Source organism: Miniopterus natalensis, chromosome 7, assembly GCF_054644295.1.
Source record: "Miniopterus natalensis isolate mMinNat1 chromosome 7, mMinNat1.hap1, whole genome shotgun sequence".
NCBI classification, from domain to species: Eukaryota; Metazoa; Chordata; class Mammalia; order Chiroptera; family Miniopteridae; genus Miniopterus; species Miniopterus natalensis.
The window spans coordinates 43,349,721-43,367,217 of NC_142087.1; the positions used below are offsets into that span (position 1 = coordinate 43,349,721).

General features: G+C 36.3%; 1 protein-coding gene across 1 annotated transcript in view; it reads left to right on the top strand.

The window, feature by feature from the left end:
- MIB1 (MIB E3 ubiquitin protein ligase 1) overlaps positions 1-17,497 on the top strand; it is a 91,947-nt gene that overhangs the window by 24,464 nt on the left and 49,986 nt on the right. The window contains exons 5-9 of the mRNA XM_016211513.2: positions 138-204; positions 1,803-2,007; positions 6,426-6,609; positions 10,222-10,366; positions 11,976-12,109. Of these exons, the coding sequence (XP_016066999.2) occupies positions 138-204; positions 1,803-2,007; positions 6,426-6,609; positions 10,222-10,366; positions 11,976-12,109 (735 nt within the window). The remainder of the gene's footprint in view (positions 1-137; positions 205-1,802; positions 2,008-6,425; positions 6,610-10,221; positions 10,367-11,975; positions 12,110-17,497) is intronic.

The following is a 17,497-nucleotide window of genomic DNA, read 5'->3' on the forward strand; positions in this document are numbered from 1 at the left end:
CGTTAAGTGTGACTGTTAACCCAGAGCTACTCTTGACTTCTGCTGAGGGTATGCTCTGAATGAACATTTTTGTCTACTTTAGGTATTGAGCTAGCTATACTTGACGTTTTCAAGGGTGATTTTTTTTTCCTTCTTAGTCTGATCTGAAGTGTGTCCAGGATGCCAAAGGAGGTTCTTTCTACAGAGATCACTGCCCTGTGCTAGGTGAGTTAGCAGACTAGAGAAAATTACTAAATAATGGGTCAGAGTTCATGGAATCAGAAAAATGTTTAATGGACTTTTAAAAAAGTAGTTACCATTAAAGCTATTCGAAGAGATACTTTTTTAGTTTTATTTTAGTTTTAAAGAATTTGTTATTTTTAAATGATTTATATAGACACTGAATTGTCATATCTTGAGAATTGACATGTCATTTATGTCTTTTACCCATAAACTTATATTGTTGAAAAATTTTGTATTAGATATTAATATCTCTTACACTATTGAAAATAGGATCTGACAACTTAAAGCTTATGAAATCTTTAGAATTTCCGTAAAATTGCCTTCCTAATACAAGAACAGCTCCAAGATTAAGGTAATATAATAAATATAATTTCACAAAGCATTAATATAAAAAAAAGAACAAGAAAACCAAAACCACCTTCATTTATAGATTCTTTATTGTTATTATGACAAACATTTACCATATTCTTCTGATTAAGCCTTTAGTCTCTGAATGCTTTTCTTTCTTTTTTTTTTTTTTTTTTTAATCCTCACTAGAGGATATTTTTTCCATTGCTTTTCAGAGAGTAGAAGGCGGGGGGGGGATAGAGAGAGAGAGACATTGATGTGGGAGAGACACATTGATTGGTTGCCTCCCGCACTTGCCCTAGTCAGGGCGGAGGATGAAGTCTGCAACTGAGGTATGTACGGTTGGCTGGAATTGAACCCGGGACCCTTTAGTCCATGGGACAACATGCTTAACCACTGAGCCAGACGAGCCAGGGCTGAATGCTTTTCTTTCTCATGCAAACTCTGTGTTTCTCTTTCTAAATCATTGGATTTGCCTTTTTGCTAAAAAGTTCTCTTTTCTTTATTTTTATTTTTTTAAGGAGAATGTAGTAGAAATACTTTCGTTTTTGCTGAGAGCATCCATTTCTCTTGTCAGAAACTTTCTTGCCGTCCCAGGTTTTGGCACCAAAAAAAAAAACCACCTTTCTTGTTTTGTGTCTTGCCTTCACAAGGAAAGCATAGAATCAGCATACACATTTTGGATCCCTCATTGTAGTGTTTCATGATCATGAATCCTTTATTCCAGAACTAGCTTTGAAAATAATGTAGGGAATGGGCTTTGAAATATTTAAAAATGCTGTTAAGGCAAAAATCACAAAAACCATTGGTAAAAAATAATACTAAACACTTCAGAGAAAAAATAATTATAGGGTTTCTTTTTTTTTCATAATCTCTAGTTAGTTACCATGGCTTTGATGCAGTGATAGTCAACAAATTGTCCAGGTAGAAAAGTGAATATTTGCAACATCTAGAACATGGTGTTCTGATATATGGTTGCATAATCTTCTATAGATTCTGCTCCTATTCCTTATCGTCACAAATCATCACATTATTTCAGTCTTTCATGCTTTTCTTTTTTCAAAGATCTCTAGTTCTAGAATTGGATACATTATTTTCTCAAAACATTTCAGATTAGTTGGAAACTAAAAATCTAGAGCTTGTTTTTGTTTAAAAATAATGAAGTTACATGTTGTTGCTTTCCTTTACATGTAACTTTCCTTTTCCTTTGTCAACTCCCTCTGCAATTACAGGTGAGCAGAATGGCAACAGGAATCCTGGTGGGTTGCAGATTGGTGACCTGGTAAATATAGATCTTGACCTAGAAATTGTACAGTCTTTGCAGCATGGTCATGGAGGATGGACTGATGGCATGTTTGAGACTTTAACTACAACTGGAACTGTTTGTGGCATTGATGAAGATCATGACATTGTAGTACAGTATCCAAGTGGCAATAGGTTGGTGATATTTCTTAATTTTCAGTAATGGCAAATAAAGCTAGAGAAAAGAGCCTTAAAGAAAGCAAATAATGTGATATAACCAAAGACTCTTTAAAGGTAGCTCTCAGTAGGTATAAATCCAGAACATGTTGGTAGGTGGAGGGGAACAAATGTCAAGAAGTATGTGTGTTTGTGAATTTATATGAATACCTTTAAGCTGCAGTGTTCTGTGACTTTTTTTTTTTTTTTTAATATATCTTTATTGATTTCCAAGAGAGGAAAGGAGAGGGAGAGAGAGAGATAGAAACATCGGGATAGAGCCTGCAACTCGGGCATGTGCCCTGACCAGGAATCGAACCCCAATCGCTTGGATCCTCGGTCGACTCTCAACCGCTGAGCCACGCCCGGCCGGGCTGTTCTCTGACTTTTTTACTGCAGGGAGCAGAATATATGTGTCATCGTTAGGTCCGAGGATAGCAGAAGGTTCTATGTTCCTAATGGACTGTACAGGTCTCTCCTGAATGAGGAGGATGAAATTAAAGTGCTGCCGGCCCATAGTTGCAGGGCTGTCTCTTGGTAACAGTTCTCCCTACCACAGACACACACGCACACTAATCCTTAGCAGCGGTGTAGAATCGCGTGATAGCTTCGCTTCTATACCTTTGCACATACCGTTCCCTTCATGCAGAATACCCTTTCTTCCTTTTTTCCCTTTCTCTGGATTAACTCGTCTGCATTCTATAAATATTGAGCTTATATACTTTGGGAACCTACTCTCTCCTTCTGCCCTCTCTAGTGTATGCATACATTATTCATCTGTATAGGTCTCCTGCTATCTAGTAAAATGATTATTTATTTGATCTCTAGGTTGCGAGTTTCTTGGAGACTGGGCCTGTGCCTTTTATATATTTGCTCTTAAGGGTAAAAATATGTCTAATTTACTTGTATGTTTATGGTATTTTAAAGAAAAAGCAGTAATTAAATTGAATAATTTTCCAACTTTTTTTCTTGGGTACAAATTTTATTTTCATATGCATCGAAATCAATCTCTAGTCAAGTTCAGACAGTTGTAGGGAGATCATGTGAGACTAAGAGCCATGTAAATAATCCTTTAGCCCACTATTTTATTTTTGCCAAGCCACTACTTGTAGCTTAACCATTCATGAGGAAAGAACCCCGAGGAGACATAGAAGGAAGTTAATTGAGCTCATGGAAATTCTAAAATTGTTTACATAGAAAATAATCAAAAGTTGTTTTCACATGATCCTCTTATAAGGACATCAGTCATTGGATTAGAGATTGCCCCCATTTAGTATGACCTCATTTTAACTTGATTACATCTCTAAAATCTTATTTCTAAATATGGTCACATTCAGGAAGTTTCAGGGAGTAGGATGTCAACATATCTTTTGCGGGGGACATAATTCAGCCTATAACAGATGGCAGTATTCCCCAAACTAATCAACAGATTCAGTTCAATCCCTGTCAAATCCTAGTGCCCTTTTTACAGAAATTGAGTTGCTGTGTCAACCAGGTATCGACATGCAAAAGAATGAAATTGGACCCCTGCTACACACAATATAGAAATATGAGTTACAGATCTGAATGTAAGAGCTAAAACTATAAAACTCTTGGAACAAAACTTAAACGTAAATCTTCATGATGTTGGATTAAGCAGTGGTTTCTTAAATATGACCTCCAAAGCAGAAACAGCCAAAGGAAAAGTGAATAAATTGTACTTTATCAAAATTAAAAACATTTGTATTTTAAAAAAAGCTATCAAGAAAGTGAGAAGACAACCCATAGAATGGGAGAAAATATTTTCAAATCATATGTCTGATTAGGGACTTTTGTCTTATAATTCAAAATAACCTGATTGAAAAATGGACAGAGGATTTGAATTGGCATTTTTCCAAAGAAGATACAGAGATGACCAGTAAGCTCACTGTATTGTTTGCTGAGACTACCATAACAAAACACCACAGAATGGGTGGCTTAAACAACAACAGAAATAGATTTTCTTACGGTTCTGGAGGCTAGAAGTCTAAGATCAAGGTGTTGACAGGGTCGGTTTCTGGTAAGACCACTTCTTGGCTTGTAGATGGCTGTCTTCTCACTATGTCCTCACATGACCTTTTCTCTGTGCATGCTCAGAGAAAGAGAGATATCACCAGTATCACTTTTTATGAGGTCATCACTCCTATTATTTCTTCCTCTTATGAGGTCACCAATCAGTCCTGTTGGATTAGAGTCCCACTTTTATGACCTCATTTAACCTCATTAATTACCTCCTTAAAGGTCGTGTCTCCAAATACAGTAATGTTAGAAGTTAGAGCTCAGCATATGAATTTTGGAGGGATAATTCATTTTATACATTCTATACCCATGAAAAGATAATCAACATATATATATATTTTTTTAATTTTACTAGTCCAGGTGAATATTTATTTATTTATTTATTATTTATTTTTAAATAATGATTTCAGAGAGAGGAAAGGAGGAAGGAAGAGGGAGATAGAGAAAGAAACATCAATGATGTGAGAGAGAGTCATTGATTGACTGTCTCCTGCACTCCCTCTTTGGGGGATTGAGCCTGCAACCCAGGCATATGCCCTGACCAGGAATTGAACTGCGATCTCCTGGATCATAGGTCAGTGCTCAACCACTTAGCTACTCCTGCCAGGCTGATTTTTATTCTTAACTGGTCAGAGGCACTTCTTTCTCTTTATGGTGGTTTTACAAAACAAAGTGTGCATGGTTATAGGAATTTAGTAAGTTTCTGTATGTTGTGACTACTCAGAATCTTTTATATGCTAATGACCATATTATAAAAGCTTATTTGACTAGGGAAACTTCTATCCTTGGAGTGCCATGTGGACTAGGAGAAAATATGTTATATACATTGTGGTAAAACTATTTGATAGAATATTAAGTAGTCAATAAAATGGTGGTTATGAAAATGGTAGCAGCATAGCAAAATGCTTATATATAGAAAAGAAGAACTCAGAATCCACATTTGTTTTGCTACAGTAATTACGATAATGTAAAATACGCTTGCATGAGAAATTAAAACTAAATATTTTTATCCATGAGATCGCAATTGTACGGGGAAATGGTGTACTCTGTAGAGCTGTTTGGCTCTATCAGAATTGTAACAAATTGTATACTTTGATTAGGTAATTCTTCCAAGAATCTCTAATGAAATACTGACCCCCATATGCACAAAGGTGTACGTAAAAGGAGGTTCTTCATAGTATTGTTCGTAATACCGTAGTGAACATTTGGAAATACTTTAAATAAGAGTCAATAGATTGGTTAAGTACATTAGTGTATATCCGTGCTATGGAATACTCTGTAGCCATTAAACTGGAATATGTAGATCTGTTCCTGTGATATTGCAAAATAAATCTTCCCAGATGCATCCTCTGAGAAAAAAAGCCACAGAATTACATAATGATTCCATTTATGGAAAGGAAAACAACTCTCTTTCTACATTATAACTGTCACTCAGCATATTGATAGAAGACCTGCAAGGATACACAATGGAGTATTAACAGTGGTGTCTAGTGGGGTGAGGAATGGTGATCCATGTGTGTTTGTGTGAAATGGAACTGTCATTTATCAACAAAAATTACCAGTCTGAGTTGTGGAAAGAGGAGAAACTTTATTCAGGTGAACAGTTTACAAACCTAGGAAATGCAGTATCTGGTGGAAACTACAAGTGCCGTCTTTTAAAGAGAAAGTTCCCACCCTGGTTTCTGTGAATTTTTATGCAAATGAGGAATCCAAATTACACAGTTCTGATCGATCCAAATGGCATGATCCTTATTGATCAAAATTGTTTATTCTGATTGGTCAGTATATATGCAAATAATATAGATGCACTGTTCTTATTGGATGTGGCAGGTCTCAGTCCATTGGTCAAAAGATGATGCCAGGAACTCCCTTATAAGGATTGACTCAGAATTCAGAAACACTGTGCAGGAGGCTGGCAGCTCATTCTGTAGCTTTTTCCTTAAATGCAGAGTGCCTGAGAGGCCTCTGTCAGCAGTGGCTGCTAGACTGGGCCCAGTTAACCCTCAGGAATCCTTGGCAGATATGTTCCTTCTCAAAGTTAACATATTTTACATGTTTCTGAAATGTTTTAATTTTTAACAATGAGTGTATTATTTTTATAACAAATTTTTAACATGCAAAGAAAGGATAATAAATTGACATAGAAGTATATCATATTAGGGTGGTAAGATTACAGTGGTTCTTTTCCCAAATTAGTATTTTAAAATTGTAAAAAGAAACACAAATAATTCAGGATGTAATAGTAAAGGATTGCTTTACTTTTTGGATGTGTTGTAAGACTTTTCTCCCTTCAATGCTTAACAAAAAATGTTACATTAAAATTAAACTTACCTATTTTGAGTTTTTGCTCTTATCCTTAGGTGGACCTTCAATCCTGCCGTTCTCACTAAAGCAAACATTGTCCGAAGTGGGGATGCTGCTCAGGGTGCAGAAGGAGGCACCTCACAGTTTCAAGTGGGTGATCTTGTACAAGTTTGTTATGATCTGGAAAGAATTAAACTTCTGCAAAGAGGACATGGAGAATGGGCTGAAGCTATGCTCCCAGTAAGTATAAATAGAATAGTTTTGGACTAGGAATTACACCATGCTTATGTAGTTTTTAAAAGCACTTTAATTTTAGAAACTAAATTAGCATAATCCTCTGAGAATTGTGCTCTTCATTGGCATTTAGGCATACTTATGCCTTTTATTTTCTGATTTATTCCAGCTAAATTAGCCAGGGAAAGTCCAAAAAGGGCTATAGTTAATATTTTTGCATAGAGCAGTTAGTGGAAAATGTAATGTAGGGGTAAGGTATTAATTGGGACTAAATACTATTATTTAAAATAAAAATATTAGTGAAGAAATAAAGTTAAAAGTGTTCATATATAGGAAGGGAATATGATATAGGGGACAGAAGTAGAAGAGAGACATCTTTGAATATGTCTTGTTTTATAGATTTGATTTGAAACCATATATTTTGTACAGTTATAGAACAAAATTAAGTTAAAAAATGAAACTCCTAAAAGTAGAAAATAAGTGAAATGAACCTAAATGTGTTTTCTGTTGGCATAGCTATACAGAAAGGAAATTTCAAATGATTTTTAAACACAGTAATTTGTCTCTATAGGCTTATAGGAGGCATATACTCTACAGAACTACACGGAAAAAGAAATACTTAACAGTTTTCAGAAATTTAATTGTAATAGTGTTGATATGATTTTGAGATTATTGTTTGTGTAATATGACAAAAAAATGAGTAGTTGTAGATAATTCTATTATCCCCAGTGACCTTAAGAACCAGAATGATAGAACTGGGAAAGGAGATACAGATATAATATAGAAGAGGTTATATAAAAACCCTATAGTCTTGCATTTATTTTATCTTTTAAAACAAAATAAAACAATCCCTCTCCCCCTTTTCTTAGCTCTGTCCATGACAAGGCCTAGAAACACTCACCATTCCAGTAACAATAACCAATAACCAACGTTAGTGCCCAGATTATGGTCTTGAAATAGCCTTTCCTGTGTAAAGAACTAGGGATCTTGGAGAAATGGCTAATTCTAGCTCTTTGATAGGAAATGAACAAGATGAGCCTCATACCAGAAAGTAAGGAAGTTTTCAAAAATTTCTAGGTCATGTTAAAAGGATCTAGCAGCCGACTTGAAGGATGTCTTAACAAATAAAGATTCAGGTGAAGCTGTTAAACTATACCAGTTAGCAAAATTCAGATTGTAAGAAACTTTATAGGACAAATAATCATTTCTTCAACAAATAATTTGCAAAGAAAAAATTACGTATAGACTTTATTTTGAGCTTGACTTGAACATTTATGAGGCAATTAGGAATTTGAACACTGACTGGTATTTTATATTATTATTGATAATTTTGGGTGAGTTGATAATATTGTAGTTATGTTTTAAAAAAGAGTGTATATAATGAAATAATACAGAAGGGAGAATGAGTAGGGGAAAACAAGGTTGGCCATGAGCTAATAACTGTTAAATTTGGTTGATAGGTACATGAGGATTCAGTATAGTATTGTCTGCTTTTGTGTGTTTGAGATTTTCCAGCATCATAGAGTTTGAGATGTTGGTGGAAAATTCCAAGTGAAAATGTCTAATGAGAAGTTAAAATTGGTATGTTGGGGGGCACGGAGAGGGATAAACAGGGCTAGAGAAGTATATGTTCAAGACTTGAAATAAGTTGATAGTTGTCAGTGTGGATTAAATTTTCAAGAAGGAAGAGTGAAAAATGAATAAATTTTTGGAGAATGAACCGATTTAGGGATCTGAAGAAGGAAAAGGAACCAGTGAGTGAAGAAAGGGGAAAACAAACAGAAAGACTGTCACCCAGAAATAGTTGAGAAACTGTTCAGGAATAGTTTCTCAAATTTGGATCAGGTGCTGCAGAGAGGTCAAAGGACAAAAGTCAAGGGCAGTTTCTCTTTGTTAGGAAGTAGTCAGATATTATCACTATTCTTCACCAATTTTCTGGTATTGTTATTTGCTATTCTGTTGTGTTTAAGAGAATAGATTTTGGAACTGAGTTTGAAATGGGGCTAATGCTAGCACTTAACTCTCAGGGTTATAGTATTAGATGGATCAATACATATAAAGCTCTTAGAACAGTTATTTTCAACTGGTGTGCTGCAATAGGCACATTGTGCTGTAATAATTTTTTATGTCATGTTATTTATTTTTAAATATATCTTTATTGATTTCACAGAGAGGAAGGGAGAGGGAGAGAGAGAGATAGAAACATCAATGATGAGAGAGTCATTGATTAGCTACCTCCTACAGGCCCCCAACTGGGGATTGAGCCTGCAACCTGGGCATGTGCCCTGACCAGGAATCAAACTGCGATCTTGTGGATCCTAGGTCGATGCTCAGCCGCTGAGCCATTTCCGGCTGGGCTGCAATAACTTTTTAAAACAATGCAATACCTGACGTTAGTCAGGAGCACTCACCTTGTTTCCTTTAGATCGGGTGGGGAACCTTTTTTCTGCCAAAGGCCATTTGGGTATTTATAACAACATTCGCGGGCCATACAAAATTATCAGTTTAAAAATTAGCTATGAGAAAGCTCCTAGATTTATTGAATTTTTAGTCCCACCTGCAGTTGCCTTGGCATGGCCAGACCAAATGATTTGTGGGCCGTATACGGCTCACGGGCGGGATGTTCCCCACCCCTGCCTTAGATTGTCAAATAAAAAAATGACAACAGCCAACACAACAATAGCTCTCTCAAGTGAATGCCCTGTTCTGAACCATAAATATATAAGTCATATAACAGAGTTGCCTCTTATTGGTCACGTTGCTTAATAAGATTGCATCTGATTGGTTAATGCTTGGTACCGGAAATCCTTATATACAACTATAGGCACCAGATTTTTTAAAAAGTTACTTTGGAAGAAAAACTATAGCTTATTATTATTACTGTAAATCAGTAAAAGTTATACCTATTTTTTGTCATATCGGCAAAAAATATAGTTTTGGATGTGCTGCAGAATTTTAGTGATTAGTTTATGTGTGTCATGACATGAAAAAGGTTGAAAATCACTGTCTTAGAACATTAGAACATCATTTGCCACATGGTAAGAACTGCTGTTGCTGATTGTGCTCTGTACCTAATTTCCCTCTTTATTTCGTATTTAATAGGCATGTTATTTCTACACACTTAAGTTTTTGAATCAGGCATGATTCTAAAAAGGATTTAAACATAGATATAACTTTGAGCCATTTTAAATTTGAGTGTGTGTGTGTGTGTGTGTGTAGTGTGCGTGTATATATACTTTAGAAATCAGACTATATTTTTAGACTAGATTGAGGATGGATTTTGTACTACTTGAGCTCTAAGTTCTCAAGCTATATCTTACGGGTTAAAAAAGAAGGGTTGATATCAAAAAGCAAAATTTTGTGAACTTTTATGAAATCAGATAGATTCTTGATTTATTTTCTTATATTTTTGTGGAAGTATAATAGTTCTATTAAAATATTTTTAAAAGCTAATCTTTAAAGTTTGTAATTAATGAATAACCCATTTGAGTATGGTCATTTTAAAAAAGTTTTTCTTTAGGAACAAAAAAATGAATTATTTAAACATCTAAAAACTGTTGATTGATTTTTATGGTATATACTTTGGACTTGGAAACATGAATCTGATTTTTTTAAAAGACTTTAGGTAAAGTTGGCCGAGTACAACAGATTTATTCAGACAGCGATTTAAAGGTGGAAGTTTGTGGCACATCTTGGACATACAATCCAGCAGCAGTTTCCAAGGTGGCATCTGCAGGATCAGCCATTAGCAATGCATCTGGTGGTATGTTTTATTTCATGTGTCTTTAAAATTAGTATGATTTACATTAGAACCTTTGCTGGTTCCCCAGATCTCATATACAGGTGTAACGTTGTATGTGTTCTTGCCTTTCTCTTAGATCACATAACTTCGCTTGAATGTTAACTACCTTTTAAACTTTTACAAAAGTTTTTTTCCCCATACAGTGAACAATGCTTGTTCTGGCTGAGGTTTGCACTGGAAAAGTTCCATAAGTATGTGCTTTATCTTAGATATATCGAGTGCTTCTCCACATCAAATCTAAGATACCTAAAATTCAACATTCTCCTCTTTAGTCAGAACTTTTGTTTTCTGCCAAAGAGCCATCACTTTCTTAGACCGGTTTTCTTTTTTTTTCTGTTTCAACGTTATTGCTAGCAGATGGCTTTCTTTCTGGATATTTTTACATCTCAGTCATATTTTTTCCCTTAACATTCAATAAGAGTTACTGTATATACCACAGTGAGTGGAAAACCATGTTGAGATGTGAATATACTGAATGCTTGGGTAGATTCAAGCTCAGTCTTTCCTTCCTATGTTCCAGCTTTATGTACACAGACTCAGTCCATTCTACAACTTACAAGTTACTGATGTATATTGTTGTCATCCAGAAAAGACGATAGACCCATAACAGTAAATAGTAAGAAAGTAAAAGAGAACATTGAGTGACCTCCAATTTTATTTTGTACTGCTTTCTATTTCCTCTGTCTCTTTCCTACTGTAATTTGCTAGTGTGCTTAAAGTTTAAATTAGGTGGTGGTTATTTTTACCTTGAGGTTTGATGGCATCACAACAGGCTGACTACATACAAATTAAAACAGTGAAGAATGGTTAATATCCTCTCAGGCAGTGTGGACTTGGTGTTGGTCCTTTGCCTCATTTTGTGATTTCTTTGTTTTCCAATAAGAAGATCCAAGAATTAAGGAGTAGAACTGTGTAGGTTTTCTATTGAATGCCATTCAGCAAAAATACCTTAGGGAAGGCTTTGTAAATCCCTAGTTCGTTCTTGTTTTAGTTTAAAGTAATCAGTGGGTACCTTTGAAGTATGTTGTTAGCACTTTGATGTCCATTTGCAACTGAAAGTTGGTTTGTCCCTAAAATATTTCCCTTCATGTTATAGAGATTATATTTCTTTTGAATTATAATCATTGAGCTGTTGATTTATTCTAAGGCCTGTAGCATTGAGCTCACAGAGTCACTTTGGTGGTATGCTTAAGACCTGAAAGGAAATTTGTATCATTATGGTAATCTTATTGTGATGTGTTCATTTCTAATATCTTTGGTATGACTTCTACATTTTGAATTATTATTGTAATTCTTTACTTTTTCTGAAATTTTAACTTGAAATACGTGAATTGGAGAAAACTGGGAATACTTATGGGCTCAAATTTAATGCAGCTTTATATATATATTATACGTATATGTAATTGTAACTTCCATGGGTAATATCTGTAGCATAATGGAAAAATAACATTAATGACAGAAATAATAAAAATGGAAAAGTATATATTATAGGCATATGGTTAATACTTGTCTGTTAGTAGATAAAGTTTGAGATCCTCCTGTATTAGCAGCTTTATTTGATGCTTTACAGAAAGACTCTCCCAACTATTGAAGAAATTATTTGAAACTCAAGAATCTGGTGACCTCAATGAAGAATTAGTTAAGGCTGCTGCCAATGGAGATGTTGCTAAAGTGGAAGATTTGCTAAAAAGACCAGATGTGGATGTGAGCATTTTAAAAATTATTTTGATGCATACACTGAAATAGAATAGTATAATAAACCTTATACTTCAAAAGTTATTTCGATTTTGCCACATTACTTCAGTAATTATTAAAACTTTTCCACATGTGCTTTACTCCTTTCTTGTTTTTCTGAGATATCTTAAAGAAGACACCAGCCATCATTTTTAAGTGTGCATTTCTAAAAGGTATTGACATTTTCTTATTTTAACACTGACCTTTTTTATTTTATGATTGACAAAATTTCTATTTAGGTTTTTAAATGGTTAGATTAGTGTCCTTTTGGGAAATTCAGTGAATTTTTCTCATGTAATTGTCATCATGTATGTGTTTTAAATATATATTAGTAAATATTACAAGCAATTTTCTATCCTCCTTTTCAAAACATTTAATCTAGACTTTTACCCTCCCCTCCCTGTGAAACTTGACTCTTCCATAGTTTGTTTGTAAGGCAGGTGAATTAGAGGTCATGCACTTTGTAAATCTTAATAGTTTATGTTGTAATCTTACTGTTCACATAAGCCATATTTTAAATGGGTTATTTTGCTTCTCACTTAGTCATCCTTTGTCTTTGCTATTGCTGCCAGGCTGGCACCAATATGGTGTTTAGTGCTGGCCAAGATTGTAAGTGGAGTCACTGTGTTATGAAGGCTTTTGTTGCCACACCTTTGTATGTAAATGTGCTAGATAGTTTGAAGAAGATCAGATCTACAATTGTAAGGTATAAACATCTTATTCCTGTGAACGCATATAGCATTATAGGTTTATTTGAGAGAGAGCAATTGCAGAAGCACAGCAGAGTGGTTCTTTGCTTAGTTGTAAGATATATCACAAATAATTTGTTTTTTATGAGAAAGTACCAATGTTTTTGTGTTTGAAAGATAGAATCAGACTTCTTTTATATTTAGTCAGGCAGATTTAGGCAGATTTACATTTTATTATACTTAATTTAAAAAATTTAATTACTGATTTATCTTAGTTATTTTTTAACAGTGTCATACATTCTAAAAATTTTCAGGGAAAATTGTTCTACAAGATTTGTTATGAAAAACGGCATCTCCTCAACTTTATTTTTTCATTCTCCAGCGGCAACTACTTTCACCTCTTTAACTTCTTCCAGACAAACTTCTCATGTCAGAGGCCATTTCTCAGATGTCTGGTGATCCTTGGTTGTCTATAAGAGTGGTCACTAAAGGGTTTGTTTGGAAGTTTGTGTGGGGGAGGAGCTTCACTATAGTGTGATCTGATTGGACATTTCCTTGGATTATTCCTGGGTGTTGGTCATTAGGTCTTTACTCTTGGGCTCGTCTGACTCCCCAAAAAGATCTCTCAGTTCTTCTCATGGGTATAAACCTGGCTGCCAATCTTATGAATATTGTTTAAGGGAAGAGGGCCTGGGTTCTTAGGATTCGGCATGCAAATATTTACATAAAAGTTCTGTTTTTAGTACTTTGGCCCACCCTTAACATTAGCTAGGGATTCTTTACCCTTTCTGGAGAATAAACTTTCAGGTTTCAATTAGTGTGAGGGTGGAGCAGTAGCTCAGCTGTGCAGGGTTGGGGGGGAAGCCAAGGATCTAAATGTTTTTTATTTTTATTTTATTTATTATTTATTTTTAAATATGTCTGTTGATTTCAAAGAGGGGAAGGGAGAGGGGGAGAGAGATAGAAACATCAATAATGAGAGTCATTGACTGGCTGCCTTCTGCATGCTCCCTGACTGGGAATCAAGCCTGCAACCTGGGCATGTGCCCTGACCAGGAATCGAACCTTGATCTCCTGGATCATAGGTCAGTACTCAACCGATGAGCCACACCTGCTGGGCCTAAATGCTTTTTAAACAGACTGTCAACTGATGCTTTTGTGTTTAGCACCCACCTCCACATTGTCCCCATATTCAGAGGTCATCAATTTTGAGCCTTTTGGGTTTTCTTGGCAAAAGTGTTGCTTCCTAGGTGTTTCTCACAACAGATTTAGGTCTTCTTTTTAGCTTCCTGTATATGTGTGAGCATGTGTGTGTGTGTGTGTGTGTGTGTGTGTGTGTGTGTGTGGTTTCTGTTTTGCTAGTTCTAATTATCTTTGTAGATTGAAGCTTAAAAGAAACTGAAACTTTACCCTTGTTTTAATATAATGCCATAAATAATTAAAATAAATACAACCCATCATTTAATTAAAACAGTCTTCCTACTACCTGCTAGTGGAAATGCAGACTGGTGCAGCCACTATGGAAACCAGTATGGAGTTTCCTCAAAAAATTAAAAATGGAACTGCTGTTTTACCCAGTGATCCCACTTCTAGGAATATATGCTAAGAATCCTGAAACACTAATCAGAAAGAATATACGCACCCCTATGTTCATAGCATTATTTACAATAGCTAAAATCTGGAAACAGCCCAAGTGCCTGTCAGTAGAGGAATAGATTTTCCATTACATAACCCATCTGTTTCGTTTAGTACTTTTTTCAGGGGTTTTGCCTTATTTTTTTGTTTGGAACATAATCTTTTGTCTCCTTATTTTACCTGTTTGTTTTTATGTATTAGGTAGGTGAACTGTCTCCTGGTCTTCAAGTGGCCATATTTAGAAGGTGTCCTGGGGGTCCCAGGGATGGAATTCCCTTTATGAGAGCCAGGTGCTCCAGAGGTGTTCCCTATGTGGACTAGTTTGGCCTCCTGTTGTGTTACGGACACACTAATAGGTGAGACTGGTCCCTGGCCTGGTGGCTGTGAGACCTGGTTGCAACTGTTGTATGTGTGCTGATATGTGACTGGCTGTGAGGCTCAGACTCTACTTGCAGACACGCTACTGTTTGTTGGTGCCAACTGAGGCTTCCCACTGGGTGTGGCTGGACAGAAGCACCTTTGGAGGGGTGCCCACCTGAGTGGGTCCTCAGGGAATCATCAGGGTGGGATGAGCAGTGTTAGCAAGTCTTTTCTTTTTTTTAATGAGTTTATTGATTTCAGATAGAGGAAGGGAGGGAGAGGGAGAGGGAGATGGAAACATCAGTGATGAGGGAGTCATTGATCGGCTGCCTTCTGCACGCCCCCAACTGGGGATCCAGCCTGCAACCTGGGCATGTGCCCTGACTGGAAATTGAACTGTAACCTCCTGGTTCATGGGTTGATGCTCAACCACTGAGCCAATCCGGCCAGGCATGTGTTAGCAAGTCTTAATGCAGTGTGTCAGGAATGGCACCTGCTGGTGTCACACCAGCTAGGTGGAAGGAGAATAAAGAAAGGGGAGGAAAATGACACCCACCACCACTTCTGACCCTGGAGATAGTTCTAGCAGTTCTATGTCCCTCCAGCACATGCCCTAAAATTAGTCAATATATCACCTTCATGAATGACCCAAGTGCTTTTCAAACTGCTGCCTCTGTGCTAGGACTTGGAAAGAGCACAGTTTTGATTTCTTACAGCCCTTTGGCTCTCCCAGATGTAAGTCCTGCTGGTTTTCAAAGCCACATGTTATGGGGGCTCCTCTCCCTGGTGCAGGTTCCCTGGGCTGGGGCTTATTAGACTCTTCTTCACTCTTAAGGGTGGGACCTCTGTGGCTGTGGTATCTCTCCCACTTGTGGGTCACTGCACAGGGAGTGGGGGTTAGCATGGGTCCTAATATGACCGAGTCTCCCTTTTACTCATCTCAGTGTGGCTTTTTTGTTGTTAATCCTCACGTGAGGATATTATATTTTTCAATCGATTTTAGATAGAGTGCAATGCAAGGGAGGGAGGGAATGAGGGGGAGAGAGAGAGAGAGAAATGTCTGTGTGAGAGAGACACATTGATTGGTTGCCTCCAGCAGGCACCCTGACCGGGGTGGGGATTGAATCTGCAACCCAGGTATGTGCCCTTGACCCTTTGGTGCACAGGCTGACACTCTAACCACTGAGCAACACTGGCCAGGGCTTAGCTTTTTCTTTATAGTTATAGTTTCAGAAAAATCTTCACGTCATTCTCAGAGGTAGTTGTTCTATATGTAGTTGTAGTTTGGTGTCAGTGAGAGGAGGTGAGCTCAGGATCTACCTACTCTGCCATCTTGAACCCAAAGCCAGGAGCCTTTCTCTTGAATGCCAGGTTAGCTTGTTTATGAAATGTCATTCCTTGTGGTTGGTGCACTCTCCTCGCAACAAATGTGTCTCCAGATCACCGAGTCGCTCTTCCAATCACTTCTTTTCTTTTTTTTAAAAATTATTTTATCCCCCCCCCTTTTTTTATAATTGAGTGCTTCAAATCCCTGAGCCTTAGTTGTTAATTCTTATCTGACATTGAAAACCTGATTGGTAGGTAGCTCTCTTCACATGGATAGGACTTGGTGACTGACTTTGCATTATAGGGATTGTGTGTATGTGTATGTGTAATTCTTTGGATCTCCACATACCATCCTGTAGGAGTCTGTTTTCTATGGCTATTCAGTTGTTTGAGGGAAGAAACCTCTTTTTTTCCTGTTTAGGGCCTACAGTCATGGCAGCTAATTCTCTCTCCTTGAGTTCAAGGAGGGGGCCTGGAGTGTGGCCATTGCACATCAGATGTATACTTGGGGCTCCTCTTGTTAGCTCTCTAATGTGCTTGCGTTTGCAGGTTTTGAGTTTGTCTGGTGTTCTCAAGCTTTGTTTTCCTCTTCTTTAGAAAGTCAATTAAAACTTCTCTGTCTGCTTCTCTTTTTCAAAAATGTGTTGCTTTTTCTCGTTTTTTGTTGTTTACTCTCCCTTTCCCTTTGTCTTTATGGCTTTTTATGTTTTAAATTCTTTTATTGTCTTTTTAGGTGCATGATACAAACATATGTGGTCAGGATATCATCTTTAACTGTTTTTTATGGTTTTATGTTTGGGAGTAAATAAGGTGGGATTAAGGCATTGAACTTAGTTTTGGGTATGTTCATGGGTAAGTTATGCATTTATACAACATCTGCAGTGAAGACAAGGTTGGAAATTACTGCTGTATAGTAGAATAATTGTGTATAGCTACTTTGGTAACTCATTTATGTATATTCTTCATGGTAGTTTGCTTATAGTTGGTACTTGGTATATTTGTTGAATTGAAGATATTTACACTGTAGTGGACTTTTTTTTTTTTAAAGTTTTTCATTCACCTTACTGCTTTTTAAAATTAAAATAGGCTCTGAGATTTATTAATCCAAATATAAGTAAATATACAAAACTAATGTAACTAACTTCCTTTTATCACTTCCTTTTTTTCAACTTTGTAAATTGCTAAACAGTTCTTTCATAGCTTTTTGAACAATGGGACTTTCATTAAAAAAAAAAAGAAAAAAAGGCCTGCATTCCTCTTCTAAATTAGAGAAAACTATGTCTGGTGATTGGTTCTAGGATATATGGAATACCAGTCTAAATTATTTTCATAGCATTATGCAATGTAG